Genomic DNA, 20,353 nt, shown 5'->3' on the forward strand with positions numbered 1-20,353 from the left:
GGGAGTCGTTGTTTTAACCACCATCGCCACACGTGCATCCAGCTTCCCCCGGTTAGGATTGCATCAGCGCTAATGGTTCAGGAGGTTTTCAGGGGAAGTAGAATTACCTGTAAATCACCAATACAAACAGACTAGTTGATTAAAACATGTTAGAACATTGAATATAGCACTTTCATATTAACCGTGACTGTTTGCTCTGCTTGTTACCCTGATATCTTGTTACCGCCATCTGATGATCCAGATGTTCAGGAGGTTTTAACCAGGAGCTGAATCATCTGCTAAGGTCTCCTCCTCTCCATAAAAAAAACAGACCTGATGATTAAATCTTGTAAAAACACTGAATGAAGGAGTTTCCTGTTAAAAATCTATGTTTCTCCAACATTGTTCGTATCTTGGAGGTGCTGAGGTGCGTTTACTCAAATTGTTTCTCTGATAAGTTATATTCCAGATCTGATGACTAAAATCCTTCATCCTGCTAAAATAGATTAGTTAAAAACTGACCAAACCTTGGACATATCGGACTCTCTATATTAAGTATTGTACTCGCCCCTTAGAATAAAAGGTTGAATGAAAGTATTGAACCTTCCACACCCACAGCTCACCGGCATTTTATGGTTTATTAGAGGCCAAGAGAGGGTGATAAATTCTAAATGTCAGACGGTGAGGGCCCTGGCTGAATGCTCTTCTTTTGCCTAAATGGAAAAATGACAGTGGATTCACTCTGTAAAATGTCATAATGCTTTGACACCGTGAAATGGAAATCAAAACTTTCCACAGCAAATAGCTCCCCAGTGGCAACAATGAGAGAACATGAATGTAAAAGTGCCCCACAGTTAATTACTTACTGCGATTATTTCAGAGGTTGAACACTCACCTCGTCACCCTGCGACAGTTGTATCCAGCATGTGTTGCCACATGCCAGCCATGCTGTCTCCACCTATCTCGTTGGGCTTCCTGAGAAAAAGAAGACATAATTACCTCCCAGCGACCTATGTAATTGTATAATTGGGGCCTGTCAGAAGAGTTTTACAGTTTTCTCTGTGTGCTGTGTTCCAGGTCGAAACCAGACGGTACTTGTCAACACAAAAAAACAACTCAGTCACTTGAAACTGAGTGGTCTTTATTGTAGGAGTATTGATTCTAGGAATATGCAACATGCTTTTGTTGTCGAATGCATTGGGTGGATCTGAAAGGCTGATCGAGCAACTGAAGATACATGAGGGGGCTGAGTGTGAGAAGGCAAATGTCCGAGTGAAAGGCTCCGCACTTTCTCTGGAGTTTCTTCAGCCAGCCCCCTTGTAAAAACTCAGAACGACTGGGGCTGTTGAAAGCAGCAATAAAAAAAAGTGGTGCCATACACGTAGAAGACACTGGTGAAGGGAGAGAGAGAGTTTTTGGTGATAGGGGCCGACGCTGGTGAAGTGAAATGTATACGTCACATTCTGCCTCTTCCTGCCACACCACCCTTCACCTTAGTGCTCCAGATATTTCTGTGTTATTGTGAACGTCTCTAGGCGGAGAACCTTGCTGTGTTCTTAGACCCGATCCCCTGGACATCCTCTGGAGTTCATGTCTGAAAACGGCTTGAATGTGTCGTGCCAGAACAAGAGTATACGTTTTGCTGCTGTCAGCATACGAGCAGCTCATTGTTATCCACCAGGAGCAGACAGAGCAGCGTAAGAGCCTTACCAGGCGGGGGGTGGGTTTTTCAGACACTTAATCAGTGATGCGCTGGGAAGAGTTTAACTCATTGCCAGTCACTTATAGTAAACAGCAATCTGCCATTAATGTGCAGCCACTGCATGAAGGAATTCAAACTGCACATTACAAATATCTTGTGTCTAATATGTGGATTTGTTTTCATCAAATGCTGAGAGCCAGTGGGGATAAATGTCTTTGTTGGAACATTATTGAAAAGGCAGACACGGCTCAGTATGAGGGAGGAGACAAATAACATTTTATGCCACAACTCACAACATCAGACTGGCAGTTACCAGCTTCGTGCAGAGCAATCAAAAGTTTTTCTCATCGCTGCGGAGATAGAGTTGTTAAACAAGACACGAGATGCTAAGCTGATTCAATGTGCAAAGCTTTCTAAATGCTGGTGGAATAATTCTCACCGGAATCACACATTACGATCACTCTGTCATTCACCGATTTCTACAAATGATATAACTGTGCGAAGGAGCGCTTCAAAGTAGTGAAATATCTCTAAAAGAATGAATCTGTAGGAGAAATGTGATAGTGTTTTCTTTTGTGGAGAGGCACAGTAATCACTTATTTTACATATCAATAGTCTGAGAGAAAGCACTCTTGTGGATTAAGTGTTTAGGTGCTGTTTAAGAAGATAATCTGCATGAATAAATTGAGCAATCTGTGCACTTCTGAATCCGCTCTCGAGAACGTAAGATAGCAGCTGTCGGTCTCATAATTGATCTTTGCACATTTAAATAATTTTCTTGTGCAAACTGAAATTGGTCCCACTGCATGTTTTTGTATGAGATCCAGTCTCCAGTAGCACTGTCCATCATGTGCATGGTCTCCTGTACAAAAGAAATATAAAGGAGAATCTGAGCGTTTGATAAGAGATGGCAGGTGGCTCTGCTGTGTCGTTCCCATGGTCCTTCCTGCTGTGAGTTTTAGTCTGTGTGGTAACTCCCTGCTTCTGGGCCATAAAAGGACAAGCAGAAATCCCATCTCCACCTCCATCTCAGTAATATAATGATGCTTGGTCGACTTTGATCGGAAAGATGACCATGAAAGAGAAACTTAACGGGTGGAGCCGCGATGTGTGTATTTGGTGAGGAAATTTATTGCTCTGCTCCCAGGACTGCCAGTCTACGTTTGGAATGCTTGTGAAATATTTACAGGGCTCACTGACACAGGAACTCACCACAGTCAACACCATGGCTTAAAATAGAGGGGTCGCTGTCAGAAACTGATTGTGTCTTCAGCCTGTCTGTCCCGTCTGCCTTCATTTGTTGACAAATTTGATAGCGATCAAACGTTCAGCCATCAGGGGATCAAGCTCCTATCCTGTGGAAATTTCTTTCAAAATTCTCAGTAAATCTTTCCAGCGCCAAGGCCGGCGGTCTGGTTACCATGGTGTCTGGCTTTCTGCCTGTGGGCTCTGGCTGTTCCTAACAACCGAGAGCAAAGGTCGCGACCGTTCCAGCCGGCAACTGCTTGGTGAAATCAACGCCCCACACAGGGGGCACAAATAACTTTGCTCCCTGTCTGAATTGGTGCGACTGAAGTCTCAGCACAGAGCACGGGGAGAACGGGATGATCTGGCTTTGAGGGCGGTCACGTATGCTATCCTCAGCCTCCCTCAACCCCCCCTGTGCTGCACTTTCAGGAGCTTTTGCACAAGTTCTATTGACAATAGGTTGCATTCCTCCTAGTGAGCGAGTAACATGGTCTGCTGGCACTTGAAACACTCTTCGCTGGATTCATCTGGACTCTTGCTTTTGAACAGTGCCCTCACTGTTGAGACCTCTGTTTTCGGGGCACTCACTTTGAGACAAAAATACAGAAATAAAGTGTGACGTGTACAGCGTGTTGCCCTGTTGACAGTGACAGCATGTCCCAGTCGCCAGACTATGAAGTAAACATCCTCTCTGTGTGTGGTCACCTCCTGTAGATTTCGTAGTAGATCACCGCACACTCTGTTTTGTGTTGGTCCTGGAACCTGTAAAGAAGAATCAACTTAAGATAGGCGAGTTCAATATCAGGTCATGCCACACCATCAACACTATAAGTCAAACTGTACAGTAGACACGTGTGTGTGTGTGTGTGTGTGTGTGTATGTGTGGAAACACAGGCTAATGATAAGACGCCTTCTATGTTTGACAGGAGTAAAGAATTTTGCTGTGACGCATAGTTTCCATGTTCATACATGTTACTTCGCTGTAAGGCTTATCTGCATGAGTCACAACAGGTCCCCATGAAAACTTATGAGAAACTAATAAAAACCTCTCTTTCAGTGCTGCTGCTGACGTGTAGAAAGTCCAGGGTCTTCCATGATTCATCACTACCATATACAGTAAAGTAGACGGTGGTTGAAGTACTTAGATCTTTACCTTGGTAAGAAAAGCCCTGAAAGGAATGTAGTCCAATACAAGCAAATTCCCTAAATTCAATATTTCAATTCATTTTCAGCAAAATGTGACATCATTTTTTAGCTTTATAATCATCGTTATTATAGTTTATATTAACATAACAACAAATTATATGTACATTATCTACTTATTAGACTTATTCATCACATATTCATTATCACTTTTATTCACTATACTGGACGCCTGTGCTCATGTAAAATATGTTTATTCAACAAGATAACTATACTGTAACTACAGAATAAATGGGGAGAGTAAAGTAAAAGGTAAACATTACTCTGAAATTGAAAGAAGCACAAAATGGAGGTACACACAAAGTTGTAAAGGTCAGTTTAATTTCTTATACAGCTGTCAAGAGTGGATCATTATCTGGATCTGTATTGTTTAGTGTTGAATCTTTGGATGCAAGTAATGATTATTTTCATTTTTTATCAGTTTGCTGATTATTTTCCTGATTAATTTGCTATAAAAAGTAAGAAAATAATATAAAACGGCTGTTGCTCATAAGTTCTCTAATGTTTTTAACTATTAGAAGCGACATTCTCTTTCATTTTCTGCCCTCTGCTGATCACAGTGCACAAGAGTTGTACAAACTTGTTAAAATTCCTGTGTCATGGTAATATATGTTGTTCCATCGTTTTCCATCATATTTTCCCCAGGCCTCTGAAAAACTCGTAGCTCTACTTTTGTAGCTCACCATGGGAGGATTAACTTTGACCCTTGTACTCAGTGCAATGATTTTGCTCATCTACTGCTGGTATTCCTAACAACGGGCTCTGGACTGAATGTCTGTCTCTTTTTTCTTGATGCTGGAATTTGATTCATATGCTAATGAGCTGAATTCCCATGGATTTCTCTCTCCTGTGCCATAGATATTACCCCCAAAACCCCCCCTTCTCACCCTCTGTATGTAATCGTCTCTCACGCACTCACTAACTTTCATTGCGTCTCGGGGTCACAACCTTCCTAACAATAATCTTACACAAGTGGATGTGCGTGTTCTGTCTTGACGGCAGGTGTTAATACTTAGAGAGTTGTAGTCAACCAAAGAAAATCTTTGTCGACTAAAATTGTATCTCCTCTTCAACCAATTGATTTGTCATGGGAGTAAGATAAATCTGACAGTTACCTCTAGATTAACAAAATGAACCACAGTTCAGTGAGTGTGCTCTACCTGGAAGCCTAAATATATCATAAATAAACATTAAAAGCAAGTATTTGCAGTGTATTAAATCAGTTTAACCTAGTTATTAGACCAAAGATATTGAAATATTCCAATTCTGAGATTGGAAGCCTCAAACATTAAACACAAGGTTGGCACAGCCTCCCAACAGAGAGAAGTTAGCTCTAGTTTAAAATGATAGTTCATGTTGACTATTGAGCTGTGATATGCAAGCTGTACTTCATTAGTGTTCATTGATTTTGACATATTGCAGCTACATTGACCATTTTTTGATCGTGTCAATTAGTTTGGAGCCAACTCCAAGTAAATGTTAGAATAGACCCAGCAGTCAGGAAGTTGTGAATTAATCCAGTTTAAAGTTTTTAAAATAGGTTTTTATTGTTAAGTTCTACCACAATGTTTGAATGATCAAATGTCCTCCTTACTCGCTGTACCTTTGTCGGAAAACTGAGGAATTTGATAATTGATAGTTAGCAGACCTGCCCTAAGGGGATATTTGGCTCTGCATGTGAGACCAGAGTTCAGCCTACCAACATATTCAGTGAAACATTCATTAACCTGACTGATGTTTTCACTTGTTATGTGGTCCACCTGTACATAAGCAGAAAGCAGTTCATCATCTGCATACGGTTTGATTCAGGCCATCATGTCATTCAGAATTTATATTTTTTATTTTGCTCTTGCACTTTCCTCCACACACCAGCTCCCAAACATCCGATTCCAACACAGTAGAACCCCTAAAACACTCCTTAATGGACCCTTTCAATTGGGAGCACAGACCAGAACAAACACGTTCATTCATGGGGTTCCAGAAATGCTAATGAAGCAAGGCCCTGACACTTTCACAGGGATACCCCTGTCATGGGCCTGTGTTGGACAGTGGTGAGGCTATCACTCACACAGGGTGATGCAAGGTACAAGTCCTATGGTAGCCGTCCTAATTGTAATTTGGACCAATGAAGTTGATGAGTCTCCTCAGGCAGCATTGGCTCAAACAAGCAGGAATTAGGAAATTAGAGTTGGTTGCCAGGAGCAGCTTGTGAAATGATGTAGCTGCCTTGAGTGATGTCATTGTAACATATTTTATCTACCATTTGTCACTCTTTAATTAGGATGAACCTGAGGTTTTAACTTTTCCATATATTGATTCTCTTTGCACTGAACTCCGGATAATCTCCATAAACCCTGGAGTGGCTGTGTGTGAGAGTGCAAACGTCCAAGTGAGAGGCTCTGGACTTTCTCCAGCCAGCTCCTTAGTAAAAACTCTGGATAATGTCTGAATGAGCTCATGTGAGAAAACAGCAGGAGATCCTCAGGAGGATTCACTGCGAGTGAGTGGGGGTGTTGATGACCTTTCTATCATGTGACAGATGCAAAAATAAACCCCAAAAACCACACAAATAGGATGAAAAAGGTGGAAGTCACCAATGAATGTCGAGAGGGCTTTTGGTGATGGGGGTCGACGCCAGTGTCAATGTGCTATAAACAAAAACAAGTGATCTCCGCAGTGTTATTTATACGTTACGTCCTGCCTCTGCCTGCTGGGCCTCCCCTCACCTGAACACTCTGGCGATTTATGCTTTTGTGAAAGTGGGTGACATGAGAAACTCCCACTTTGTTGTGCATGTGTGAAAGTCAAATTCCAGAGAAAGTCCAGACCCCATTGTGTGGACATTCTCTAGAGTTCATGTCCGAAAAAGGCTTATGAATGAGGTATTTTATTCATTATGCAGTGTTATTTCAATATATACATGGTTCGATATACATTTTTTTTATATACATAATTAATTTTGAAAAAAAGCTTCTACCTATCTGATGTATTTTGTGTCGTGAGCCCTCGTCGGTGCGTGACGCATATGTAGCGATATTGAGTAATAGCTTTGATGGAAAACGATGAGGTGACTCATGAGTCCTATTCTCTTGACATGTTGCAGCAGATGCCTTCAAACTCACTAATTACCAGCTAATCATGACTAAGCAAAGACAAATTTTACGATCTGATGAGTTTCTCACGAGCATGAAGATTTTTTTTAAAATGCAGTAGATGCCAGATGAATTCAGTAATTCAGTAATTAAGAATTCCCGCAATTCATGATCATGAAGGAATCACATTCATTCACTTCATACAATCTAGAATTGTTACAATCTTTTCTGTAGATGATGCATTCAGTGTTATCATTTGTAATTATTACCTCTATAGTTCAGTGATTAAAGGGTATCATATGTTTATATCTGCACAGATATTTATAGACTGTAATATAATATATAGTCTATTATTAAACTGTTCTCATCCAGGCAAACACATGTCATGGTGGAAAGATTACTCTTTGTCCTTTTCTGTCTTATTAGAGCAGAAACTAGGCTGCAGGTGCTGAGGAAATCCCCAAAAAACGTTTTTTTTCAAAATGACAGAAGTGACAGAAAAATTACTCCCTATTTTGTCCTCTTTTCCTTTAGTCCATCTAAAGCTTGAGGACTGACATGATCCACAGACTTTGTTTTCTGTGTTCAAAAAGCAGGGTTGCAGAGAGCATGTGGCAGAGAGAGTGTTCACTGTGGTGTGTGCGCGCTACAAGATCAGACAGGTCTCGCACTGAAGTGAGCCCTCATTACTTTCTGTGTCTGAGCTCTGTGGAGATGAATGTTAATCCCATGGATCGAACAACAGCTGTTATTTCTAAACATCATAAGATGGCATTTATCACAACTTGTCACTAAGTACACTGTGTCTCTTGCTGCATGGGTGGCTGTTATTGTCAGAGAGAAGAATAGTGTAAGTAAGTGTTAACAGGTTTATCGATCATAGGCCTGAACATTGTCTCAAGTGGAAAGTTTACAGTTACATGTATTCACACAATGAATTTTAGTTGGTTTGAACCATTTGATGAATTTATAAAACGCAGACTGAGCTTGGTATGAAAAGTAGACCCATCCTGACCCACTTGATCCATTAAGCAAAAGGAATATGAGACAAATTGCTCTGCATTTGAAGCTCCCAGGGGTAAATCCCTCTTAATTTTCAGAACTGAATTCACAAAGTGTCTCATGTTTCTTCGTCTAATCCAGCATGCAAATAGACACATATACACATATGTGGGTGTTGTATTTATAGGTTGTCTACCCTCAGCAAATAACCAGATGGAAGTCGTTGTTAAAAATAAATGAAAGATGGAGATGCGAATGTAAACAAAATGGTCGGAGGGACTGGCTATGACAAAATCCATCCATCCATCCATCTGTCCATTCATCCGTCCATCCTGTTCATTCTTTGAGGTTCGAGCGAGAAGCTGGAACTAATCCCAGCTGACATTGGGTGAGAGGCAGTGTACACCCAGGCCGGCAGCGTATCGCAGGGACATAATAGAGAGACAAGCAACCATTTACACTCAAATTCACACATGTGGACAATTTAGAGTCTCACTTACAAGTCTTACCTGTGTGAGCCGCCCAGATCTTGTAGAGAGTTGGGGTGTTGCCTATTTTCTCCGAGTACCGGAACAGACAGTGAAAATGATATTTCACCACAGCTTTAATGTGTATCTGTCGAATATGTCTCAAATATTTGGAACACTTCCTGTACCTGTTTCAAAGTTAAAGCACTCATGCATTTCTATTGACTGAATCATTCATTTGTTTTTACAAGGTTTTGATTGTTATTGCAGGTCTGGAAGCTGCACAGCTTCATATCGTACAGTCCTGGCATTTCGTTGGGTACATAGTTCTACATTTATTTGAGGAAATACAGGGAATACACCCCAGAAACCTCACCTAGCAGCTCTGCATCACACACACTCCCTGCGTGAACAAGATCCGCAAGATGCTGCAGATCAGCAAAGCAGCCGTCACATTAAAACAAAACAAACCCTGTGTGACCTGGGCGTAACCCCGATCTATGTGTGGACTTTGGGAAGAAGCCAGAATACCAAGAGAAATCGAATGCAGACACGTGAAGAACATGCAAACTCCACACAAAGCTGGGATACGGACATGGAACCTTCTTGCTGTGGGGCAGCAGTGAGAAGCACAAAACTAAAATTGGTTGGTTTAATACATTGATGTTTCAATTAGTCCTAATTGGCATCAAACAAAAGTATATTTTCAACTATAATCCAAATATTTATTATTTTTGAAGTCTTTTGCAAAATTTACTTTTTGCTCCACCAACCCAACAAAATACCACTTCAACATTATCCCGTAAACTAATTAGCAGCTTAGTTTGGAGCAGGGAGCGCAGCGCTGCTTGCTTATCGGCCTCTTCTGCAACTGCGATGAACAATGAGTCAGGGTGAAGGAAGATGTGAAGAGGTCTTCTCGTGACCTCGGTGTTGTAAGGGAGGGTAGCTGAGTGTGACTGCTTGTCTCCACTCTGTCTCCCTTCGTGCTGTTAGCTGCGGCAAACTGATTTCGCTCCTGAATGTCACTCATCACTTCAACAAGGGACATATTTCTGGAGTGATTCACGTTGTTTTTCAGTCAGTGTCACTCAGTGGACTTTGATCTTCTTTTTCTTTTTTTTTTGCATGGAAATCCAGTTTTTGTAATAGTGTATTATGAGATCGTATGAGGCAGGAAATGTGTCTGATAGCGCAGTAGTCGAGGACAGGAACTTCGTTTATTTTTTAATAACCAAACCTTATGGTATGTGTTTAATGGCACGCTACGTTTGCGTGCCAGGCTTGCTACTGTTTAGAGAGACAACCCTTCATGTGTCATTCAACAAAGCACTGTGTGCCAACACAGGAACCACTTAAACCCCACCTGAGTGTGGCTGGGTGGCCTTTTAATGAACAACACACCACCACAAACTTCCACACAGTACATGTGTACTGCAAACACAACATTTGGAGGAATGAAACCACTGGAACCATTAGAAAGTGAGTGAGCATGTGATGTGCTGTAGGGTACCAAGTACAAAAACAAGTTTTAGGTGAAATAAACCACATGGCAGTGGTGCACGAAATGAAAACACAAGGCAGAAGTACTCAAATACTAATGATTTTTCCTTTATCCTTTTCGTGCCTATATGCTTTGCAGCGCTTTTGTCGGTGCGCTTAAAAGTTTTGAAATATAACCTACTTCATGCTTGGCTTTAAACCTGTTGGTAAAATTGCAGCACTCCTGCCTCTTTACATAATACTGGAAGCACAGGTTTGATTCGGTTGTGTCTGATGTGTGTCAGCGAGCTGTTTGCGTGAATTCCAGCCTTGAAAGGTGATTACTAGTTTCTCAACGTGCTCGGGGGACCGACACAGGTAGTTTGAGTCACTGCGCTGAAATGTGATGACGGAAAGATGCACCAACCTTAAGGGTAAGGGGATTGTTTTTTTTTCTTCATGATTTAAAAATCTTGATGTGTGTGGAGGCAAGCATGGCTGTAGGCTGTTCTGCTCATACGGTTTGTCAATAAGGATTTTTCTGTCTCTTCTTCAAACACTTGCGGTAAATGCCTCATGTTTTCATGCATTAGAAAGTCATAACTGATACGAATTGATTGAATTGGCACAACTTCAGTGCATCTGTTATTTTATGGACCAACTTGAGTTATCTACTGATAAGCAGAGCAATCATACGTAGCCATTAAAGAAGACTATATAGATTATATATAGATTATTGGTATTAATCATTGGGATTCACCACACAAATTTGAATCGGTTAACATCTCTGGGGACTGAATGATTTACGTCACTCATCAGCTGACATCTGGTCAAGGTTATGGATGGAAACCACATGAGATCTACCAGTAATATACAGAAACTAAACATGAGGCACATAAAGGAACACACTCCTCAAAGCCTCAATCCTGTTTTATGTGGTTTTGAGGCTGCACTCTTCTGTCCTCAAAGCTGTAGATTAAACTAAAAGAATGTGAAATCCCTGACGCCTGGACCGTGTTTATATTTATCACCTAACTACAAGTGAGACCTTAAATAACTCAACTCACTGAGTTTAAATCAGTTTGTGTACTTCGCTGAAACAAAGAAGGCAGAGGAAAGTGTTGGTTGTAATAGCCCTAAAGTATTTGCTCATTAAAAGGTTTGTCTTCTGACGGCTGGCTCACTGTCTGTATGTCCCAGCAGGCTTTGTGTGCATGGCAGGAACGCTCTCGTTCATTCCTGTCATTGTCTACGTTGACAGCAAAGCCTGTCATGATATGTTTCTTTGGGGCGTGCAGCCGTATGTTAAGTGTCTACACACGCAGCGTTGCACGGGTTCACACAGTCGCTGAAATAGTCTCTATTGTGATTTCAAACTGTGTGCGAGAACATAACAGACACAATAATGGGTCACAACATCCGCTGCTGTTTTACAGTGTTGCAGTATAGACTTAGGTGTGTCCTGTCTCTCCGTCTTCTTTGATTATACTCATTACACACGTTTTCATTTTGTCCGCTATTTTTAGTCGTGGTCCTGAGACCAGTACATATGAAGTACATATTAGCTTTTAGTCATATGAAGTCAACCTCACCCATTTTATTTGACCTCCCACAAGGAGGTTATGTTTTCACCTCTGTCTGGTTGGTTGTTCTGTTTGTTTGTTGCCGAGCAGGAAATACAGAAAAACTGATGAACAGATTTCCATGGAAATTGGTGGAAAGATGGGACATGGGCCAAGAAATAAGGTAGATGATGTTGATTGATGCTTCTAGATTTAATTAAAAAGGACTGTTGGGCCTTGTCTACTTTTAGTTGAAATTGTTTTTTAAAAAGCACTAGATGGTGAATATCCATTGCACGTTTGAAGGTCTTCTGCACAATTTAAGTTGCAGAAAGACAGAAGTAAACGACTTTTAATTATTAGAAAGCACCAGAGGCAAAGGACTGTTGGGGAGGAAATGGATTGTGACAAAGGCAAAGGGCAGAGTCACCTACTTTATGCTGCCTTTACGTAAAAAAAGAGATTTGTCTGTTTCAAATTATGTAACTGTCACTTCCCACATGCCTCTATGTGTCTTATACGTTGGCATGGTTGTTAAGGTAATATACACTAGAGGGCAGCACTGTGTCTAGAGTTTGTGACGACACCATGACGACAGATGAGATTGTGATAACGTACTTCCAGAAAGAGGAAAAAGTTTGTCCCTGTGCCCAGATACAACTCGCAAAGTCTCTACTCAAAAAGTTCCACCAGTGTTGAAATTGCTTGAACTATTGGCTACACCATCACCACAATTTCCGATGGAATGCCCGTTTTTGTCCGTTTTGCCATATCCGTAAGTTTTCAGAAGATACGGAGGAAACGAATGCAGAGTAGAATCAGAAGCCTCCGTTCGTTTCTGTGTATATATCTAACATTGAGCATTGATACGTCTCAAGGTAAAGATACAACAACATTAAAACATGAGTCAATCGGAGAGTAACAAAGAAAAAATACATCAGCGGGCAACAGAACCTTAGACGACAACAACCCTTCAGTTTTGATTCTACCAGAAAAGTTGATAGTATTCTGTAACTGTGTCGACCTTAGAGGTAGTTTTATGAGAGTGTGACAAGATAGTATTTGGAACCTGTTTGCACATTGAGGAAGCTAAACATTCGACAGCTATATACTGCGAACAGACCTGACTTCATGTAGCTGCATTCCTAAAGCATGTATGGCAATTAGGTTAACTGTACTTTAACACCTATGCAACACAACAGCAACAGGTTAGCCAACATGGCTACTCGTGCTACTGCCTTTTTTCCTCATCCGTGAGCAATGCAGAAATGTTTTGTTGTTGTAAGATGCTAATAGTACAGCACTGTTTTCAGTAGTTGGCTTAATATGTCTTAAAAAGCAAAGTAGGTTTATTTAACATCTTAAAGTTAGGTTACCTCCATTTAGTGACACGACTGAGGTTGTTTCCTCAGGTTTCTTCCCAGTGGTTTTGGAGCCATGGGTCAGAAACAGATCTACACAGCCACTCTCAATGGCATTATATATAAAGTGGGTCCTAACGTCAACCTGTTTTGTTCCAGTCATGTTTTCCCCTCACTGTATGTTATATGATCTCCTATGACCACAGTGCATAGCCAGGTCCAGTCATGCACTGTTGTCAATGCGTTCATGGTTGGAAAATGATTTGGCCGTGCAGGAGGAGAAATGTGTAGTGGAGCCATTCAAAGTATGTTTCAGTTATATCACAAAGTTCCAATCCCATCTCCATTTTGGTCAACAAAAAGAGGAATGTAAAGTAAAGATTTTTATTATATCAAAAAATCAAAAAATCTTTTGTCTTCTTTCAACAATTATATTGAATGACGACAAAGTCACAGTTATTCTTTAATGACAATGGCGTCGTCTTGTCATTGCCCTGTCTTAGTCCTGGAAGAAAAGTAAATTGAAGATCATATTTGATCATAGTTTTCGTAAACTTAATCAACACTCGCGTAAACATAAAGTCACCCAGTGATTATGTGGCAGTTTGTCGAGCTTTCCGTACGTTTGCTTGGATGGAATTTTGTAATTGCTGTGTATTTGTACGTGAGCTTTGCAGAAAGACAGAAGTAAATGACTTGTAATTATCAGAAAGCACCAGAGGCAAAGGACTGTTGGGGAGGAAATGGATTGAGACAAAGGCAAAGGACAGAGCCACCTTTGCAGTTAGTCACCACAGGAGACTGAGAAGTTGGTGGAGATGTGAAGTTGGAATCCACAAATGAGGTTGTCTCTCATTTGTTTTAACATTCACGTTAATTTAACAAGCACAATGACACCGGTCATGAGCAGAGACCTTGAAAACACAATACCCATAATCCTGTGTTTTCTTCTCCAATGTTTTGGAGTTTATTTCATTATGTGGGTATATTTTTTATCAGTAAGCTGTTAATAATTGTTCAAACTATGATACTTTGAACCTGAAATATTTTAGTATGTTTATTTAATATATATAATTTGAAACACATTTCTTCAGTTAGCAGAATTAAACAGCAAATACTAGTCCTGTTCGACTTGGGATGTCAAACTCAGTATGAAACTCATGTGCCAGCCTTCTCTTCCAAGTTTTAACATTATTCTGTTTTAGTACAATAAAAGTTATTGTTACTTTCCAATGACAAAAACAGGAAACATGCAACATTTAAGGCAAAGACAAATTCCAAAAGGCTAAGATGTGTGTTACTCACCATCTGTCTGAGATATGGAGTAACCATTATAATTAAATTAAATTACATTATGTAATGTATTAGCGATGTTCACAAAACACAACCAGGTGTCTATATGTGCATGTTTACTTTGGCCTGACAATGCATGTTTGGTCACGTTACAGCTGTTGGTTTTTGATTTACATTAAGCTTTTGTGCACATGGCCCCACGTCTACACAGCTCGTCAAGCTCTGAGTGAACATGCGAGTCCGTCAGACTTTGCCTCCAGGGCTTCTTTCTCTGTGTTTAAATAAGCTCTCCCCTCTTTAACGTGAAAAAGATCCATTTGAAGTGATGACAACAATGGACGGCGTAATGGTATCCAGCCATTCTGCTCTCAAAGTGACTTTAGGCAAGTCAGTCACTGATTTCAAAGTAAAAAAGATGAAGGACAGTATGAGCTTAGTCAAAAGCTTAGTTGATGTAATTTGTTTATCAGTGGGAGGATCCAGGATTTTTTCAAATTGTTTCTAACATTCTGTAACATTGCAAGATATACCATTTTTTTACTCTGAACATTTCAGTGGTTTCTCAGAGAATGTAGAGAATCATATAATTAATAGATCTTGATGATAACAAAATCTGGCATGTTAAATTTGGTCCAGATTTGTAAAGAAAAATCAGGATCTAGTGAATTTAGTGATTTCATGAGGGGACTGTTGGGACATGGCAGAGGTATGTGCTTTTCTAAGTGCCATTCTAGTTCCTCTTGTATCTGTCTGCAGATCTTTACTGTCATTTTCCCAACTCTCAAAGACATTTAGGGTTTCTTTATACAATCCGTTTTTCTGTGATGTCCTTTAGTGGCACAAACACTCAGGTCAGGGTCTGTTTACATCCAGAGATTTATAAATGGTCCATGTTGGGACTTCCTGCTGACACCAAGTTCCACGCCTCTGCCTTCTAGAGGTGGTTGAAAACTGGTTGGTGCTGTGGCTGTTGCATCACTGTTGTGGCTTTTGTTTTTGTGCTGTTACTTTTGCATTCCTGTTTTCCATTGATGCACATGAGTGTAAAACTTCTGGGCCACCGTACCACACCGACTGAAGTCGCAACAAAAAACCCTGCAGATAAAAGCCAAGCTGCTAGTCCCTCAAAGCCACAGCTGTTGTACACGGCCTCCACACTGTTCCTGTCCTGAAGATAATCACAGCCTTTAGTCTGAGGGCCAATGTATCTGCAGCACTCAGCCTTTCTTTGAGCTCCTCTATTCCACTCAGAAGAACGTGGTCCCTCTGCTTAATGGCAGCCTCCTCTACAAGGTGCTGACATTAATTCTACTGGTTCAGTTTCTCTGTCGCCACGTCCAGTTTTAGAGTGAGAAGAGCGACTGTTAGCTCAGATTCCTGAAGATCGGCCTCTTCTAACTCACACATCTTGGCCATGAAATTGTGAAGAAGATGTGTGCCGGTCGAGGAGAGTGGTTCCCAGCAGAGCTCCAACATGAGCCTTGTTCATCTCAGCCTCTCTGACTTTGTACTGGACAGTGGATTTGACATTAAAGCTCCTCTTGTCTGTTGCCCCTGAGTCTCCCAGCAGAGCTCTCACATGAGTTCTTTTTTACAGTTTTACGTTGTCACTCTGTGTGTGTCGGTTGGTATTTCTGCTGTCCAGATGTGTTTGCTCTCAGCAGTGTCTGTGACAGTATACTGACAAAGCTCTGCGCCTAAAGTACATCTTTGAGTTGCATTCGCATTCAAATATGTGTGATGTCTAAATAACAATAAAGCCAGAAAGTGTCATTCCTCACTTTTTGTAGCATTTTGAAATGTCATGAGTTAGATCATTTCAGGGTAAGAGCAGCAAAGAGCTTGCACTAGTTCTTGTCAGACTTTGATTCACTGGGTTAGGGTTAGAGTGTGAGTGTCCTGCTCGTTGGATGACCCTGCAAAGTGCTTAGTCTATTGGTATATGGTCATTATGTCTCCATAAGCAAATTATGTACAGTTCCCATTATTGCCAATACAGTGCAGATCAGGACACAAACTTGCTCCATAGAGTATAATGGGTCCTAATCAGAGAATTACAGATAGCTACCATTAGAGCCTTACATAAAACGTACATTTAAGTTGATGGAAGAGCTTCATGTTGAATGGATTTGAAAAATTTGAAATGAAAACCAAATCATGTATCTAAAGAACCTGGCCTTCCATCAACAACATCATGTCTATTTCAGGCACGTTTTCCCAAGCCTCCATCTGTATCAATACCCTGAAGCACTGCATGCATGGAAATGAAAGTACACTTTCACAAAAGATCTGGTCTCGTGAGATAAGATGACTCCCTTCCCTTTTCAATGGAGCTAAGACACATTGCACTAAGATCACTGAGACGGAGCAGGGTGTAAATGGGTGTGCGTAGTTTGTGGAGGGCAGGATGGAGGAATCAAGGCAAAGGGGGACAGAGAAAAGGAGAGAGAGGGGGAGAGGCATGCCTGTACTTCCTCTCCGCCCATTCTTTAACACTCACTGAGTCGCCCTGCAGTGCAGGCTTTGTCCCACTCATTGTCACAGACTTAGAGAGCCTCTTTGCCAAGTGAGAGGCTTTGGTGACATATGTCACTTCAGTGAGTCTCCTGTCGCTTCTTTAGCCGCCTGAGTGGAGGGGCGGGCGGGGGGGGCGTGTCCGTGCACCAGGAGAGGAGCAACGTGAGGTGGCTGGAGGAGGGAGGACATGTCAGAGATGTTGGTTCAGAGAGAGTTGTTGCAATGACTCCTTGAAGGCTTCTGTCCTGCACTTTCTCTATGGGTTTGTAGAGCTGCTGCCTCCACCGGCCTCTGCAGGAGGTGGACCTAAGATGTAGAATGACTCAAAAAATGAGTGAGTATTAGTCACTTGATGAAAAGTTTGATGTTATTAATCCCAGGGGAATGATTTCTCTCTCTGTACTGTATGTGTGTTTGAGTAGAATGCACAGATTATTTCTGCATTACTACAACTGACAATCTTTACTCTGCAGCCACACATATAGTCGGTGTAGGTGCTGGTGGGTGTGAGGTTGTTTGCCCTAAGTTTGAGTTTAAAGACATTTAAAGTCATCGTGTACAATGTGGGCTGGCAGGGATTAGTTGTGAAGTCGTGCTCCGGCTAACCATTGGCTTAAAAAGCATAATCCCTGCAGATCTGTGGCTATGATCTGCCATGTGTTCAGGTAATAGATCCCTCGGCTCCCAAAACAAATGCTTTGTTTTGTGTTTACACAGGGACTCCACCCCATTTTACGCTCAGAGGATTTTTACCTTTTAAACAGCCTGTGTCAGCTTTGTTTGAGTTCTCTTCAAAGTGGCAGGTTTTGCAGTTCTCCACGTGCGTCTACGCAGTTTAGTAATTTGCCTAACCCACATGGTTCTTTGAGTGTGCACCAAGGCGGTGGATTTTCTGCACATGAATGAAAGTTGTCCATTTGGTTGTCGCTGTGTTGTCAGGATGAAAACAACCGCGGATAAAAGAGCTCACTTCCCATGTCACTGGACGAGTGGAGGTCTCCCACCCAATCAGGACTCTGGTGTGGTTTCTGTCTCTGACTTAAATCACAACCCTCTCACTTCAGTTTTCTCACCTGTGTAATGGTGCTGTTGGCCTTTATCCATGTGCACGTGTTTGTGGGTGTGTGTGTGCCTCCCTGTGTGAGACTAAGACTTAGAATGAAAGAGGCTTACAGCTTTATTACAACATGAAATAAATGTTTACTCCACCAGAACAAACGTCTAACCAGCTTTGTGGAGCATTCAATCCAATTCACTCAAACTTCTTATTTCAAATAATACTTTGCTGCGATCTCTCAATTTGTTTAATTGATTCTAAAGTCAAGCAGCTTAATCCTGATTCTTGTCTAAAACAATTACCACGTTAACCTTTTTTTCACTAAGACCAAGAAACACATACTGCCTCATGTCCTCAGAACAAACCCCGAGCGGCACTCAGTCATTGTTAAGCAGCGTACTGTATGACTGCTGGAGCACCCTGCCTTCATTCTCCTCGATTGCAGGATTAGCTGGAGGGTGAACCCATTTGGCATCGCCGGTGCTGCCGCCACCGTCTCCGCGCTGCGGAGAACTAAGCCGTGAAATACTGACAGGCTTAGGCCAATTTATAGTCTGCCATCTTGGATCTAGCCATCGCAGCAGACAGCAGCTTAGCTTTTGTGCCAGCCGGGTTTACTGTAAGCATGCCATGCGATGCCACCGCCCAGGCTTCACAGTTCAAAGGGTAATCTCCAGACAAGTGCTCTGCTGCGCTGAGTTCCAACATCACAACAATGAGGGACAACTGACATGAAATGGCTTGTGTCCTCAATGGGAAATTTTGCATAAGATAACCACAAGTTCTTTGGAGGAGCCTCATTACAGAGCTTTTAATTTCCTCTTTTTTTGTCATGGAAATCTAAGATGTGTAATGTGTAAATGGCTGAAATTTAATTATTCTCTTTTCAAGATTTTTAAGTATTTCATTTGAAGGAATATAGTCGTTTGCTGATAGCTCTGCCTTAAGAGTTCACATTCCCTTAAATGCCCTTTCGCTAATCTACATGTTCCTGCAAAACATCACGAAGAGCATTTTCTTCCCCCGAGGCACAGAATCTTTAAAAATTAATTTCATTTGGATTATCAGAGAAAATTGATGGATTGTAATGCTGTCAGATCACATTTATGTATTTTACTTCTGGTTGTCTTTAAGTTCACTTCACATTAAGCCATATACAATAGAACATTTTCAACATTACTGCCATTTATGTGAGAATTTGCAGCCCAGTTAGAACCAAGCAGATATCCCCCCCTGTGATGTCCATTCAGCACTTTATACCTGTGATTAGAACACTTGCTTGTAAGCTCCCTATAACTGAACTATTGAACCTGTGACTTACACAGTTTGATCTTATTCTAAATCCTCCAGGTCCTCTGTGCCTTACGAGTTCCAAGTGACGACAACGTTTTCCTCATCGCAACTGTCTCCAGTAACCAGCGGAGGGGAATGAGGTTGGCAGGGAGCCTTCAGCTGGTTCTGTTTCTGGCCTTGACCTCCAGAGCCGCAGGCCTCAGTATCCCCCTGGAAGGTAGGAAGTTGTACTAGCTTACTTGATTTCCAGTAAGTATAAAGGAGATTAAAAGTTTGATGGACATGGAAGGTAAAATGCATCATTATTTACAAATCTTGATTTTCCTCTCACTTTGTGCGGAGTAGAATAACATTTGTCAGAAAGGCCTGTTTATATCTTTAGCTGTAAGTGTTTTTAGATGTCCATCCTGCCTGAGCATAAATGTTTGGAGCTGTTAGAAAAATGGCAAACAAATCTCAACTTAAAGTAAATTGTTTAAGTCACAGCTCTTGCAGCAGAGGTTTCTTTGTTTTGCATTTAAGTCCCGGTGTGCCATTGTACTTCCCTGCCTGTCCAAGGCGCCTTATTTGTCCCGATTACGCTGCTTTGTTGGCACCCAACTTGTTTTTCCAAGACTTCTCAACATCATGTCAACATTTAACATCTGTGTATGTCTCTTCATGTTCTAGTGGAGCAGCCTCCCACCATAATAAATCAAACATCAGGTCCCGTCATTGTCCTTCCCTTCGACCACTTTATCACCATCAGGTGTGAAGCCAGGGCCAACCCACCACCACAGTAAGTGACCGCAACATAAAAAACAATACAATCATCACAAAAGATCACAGCTCTCATCAGATCGCTCATCATTGATCACTGATCAGAGATTGGTTGAAGGAAACCTACTGTATGTTTTGCTCTCATAGATACAGATGGACAAAAGATGGCGAGGACTTTACTCCTCCATACATCACAACGAACAACACAGGTGGAACTTTTGTGCTTCACTTCAAACACCTCACCCAGTTCCAGGGTAAATACAGATGCTACGCCTTTAACAAACTGGGAACTGCCATAACAGAGGAGATTGAACTGATGGTTCTCAGTAAGTAATC

General features: G+C 41.4%; 1 protein-coding gene across 12 annotated transcripts in view; it reads left to right on the forward strand.

Annotated features, from left to right (window-relative positions):
* The window catches only part of LOC118111019 (neural cell adhesion molecule L1-like protein), a 58,059-nt gene that overhangs the window by 1,695 nt on the left and 36,011 nt on the right, over positions 1 to 20,353 (forward strand). For 3 of the 12 annotated variants that reach the window (XM_035159262.2, XM_035159265.2, XM_035159266.2), the window contains exons 1-4: positions 17,035 to 17,242; positions 19,316 to 19,475; positions 19,928 to 20,036; positions 20,165 to 20,343. In XM_035159262.2, coding sequence (XP_035015153.1) covers positions 19,394 to 19,475; positions 19,928 to 20,036; positions 20,165 to 20,343 — 370 coding nt within the window. In that variant the 5' untranslated portion in view covers positions 17,035 to 17,242; positions 19,316 to 19,393. Of the gene's footprint in view, positions 1 to 17,033; positions 17,243 to 19,315; positions 19,476 to 19,927; positions 20,037 to 20,164; positions 20,344 to 20,353 lie in introns of those variants that run through there. The other 9 variants (XM_035159270.2, XM_035159272.2, XM_035159264.2 and 6 more) reach the window with 5 other exon arrangements.

The sequence above is a fragment of the Hippoglossus stenolepis genome, chromosome 6 (genome assembly GCF_022539355.2).
Source record: "Hippoglossus stenolepis isolate QCI-W04-F060 chromosome 6, HSTE1.2, whole genome shotgun sequence".
Lineage (NCBI taxonomy): Eukaryota > Metazoa > Chordata > Actinopteri > Pleuronectiformes > Pleuronectidae > Hippoglossus > Hippoglossus stenolepis.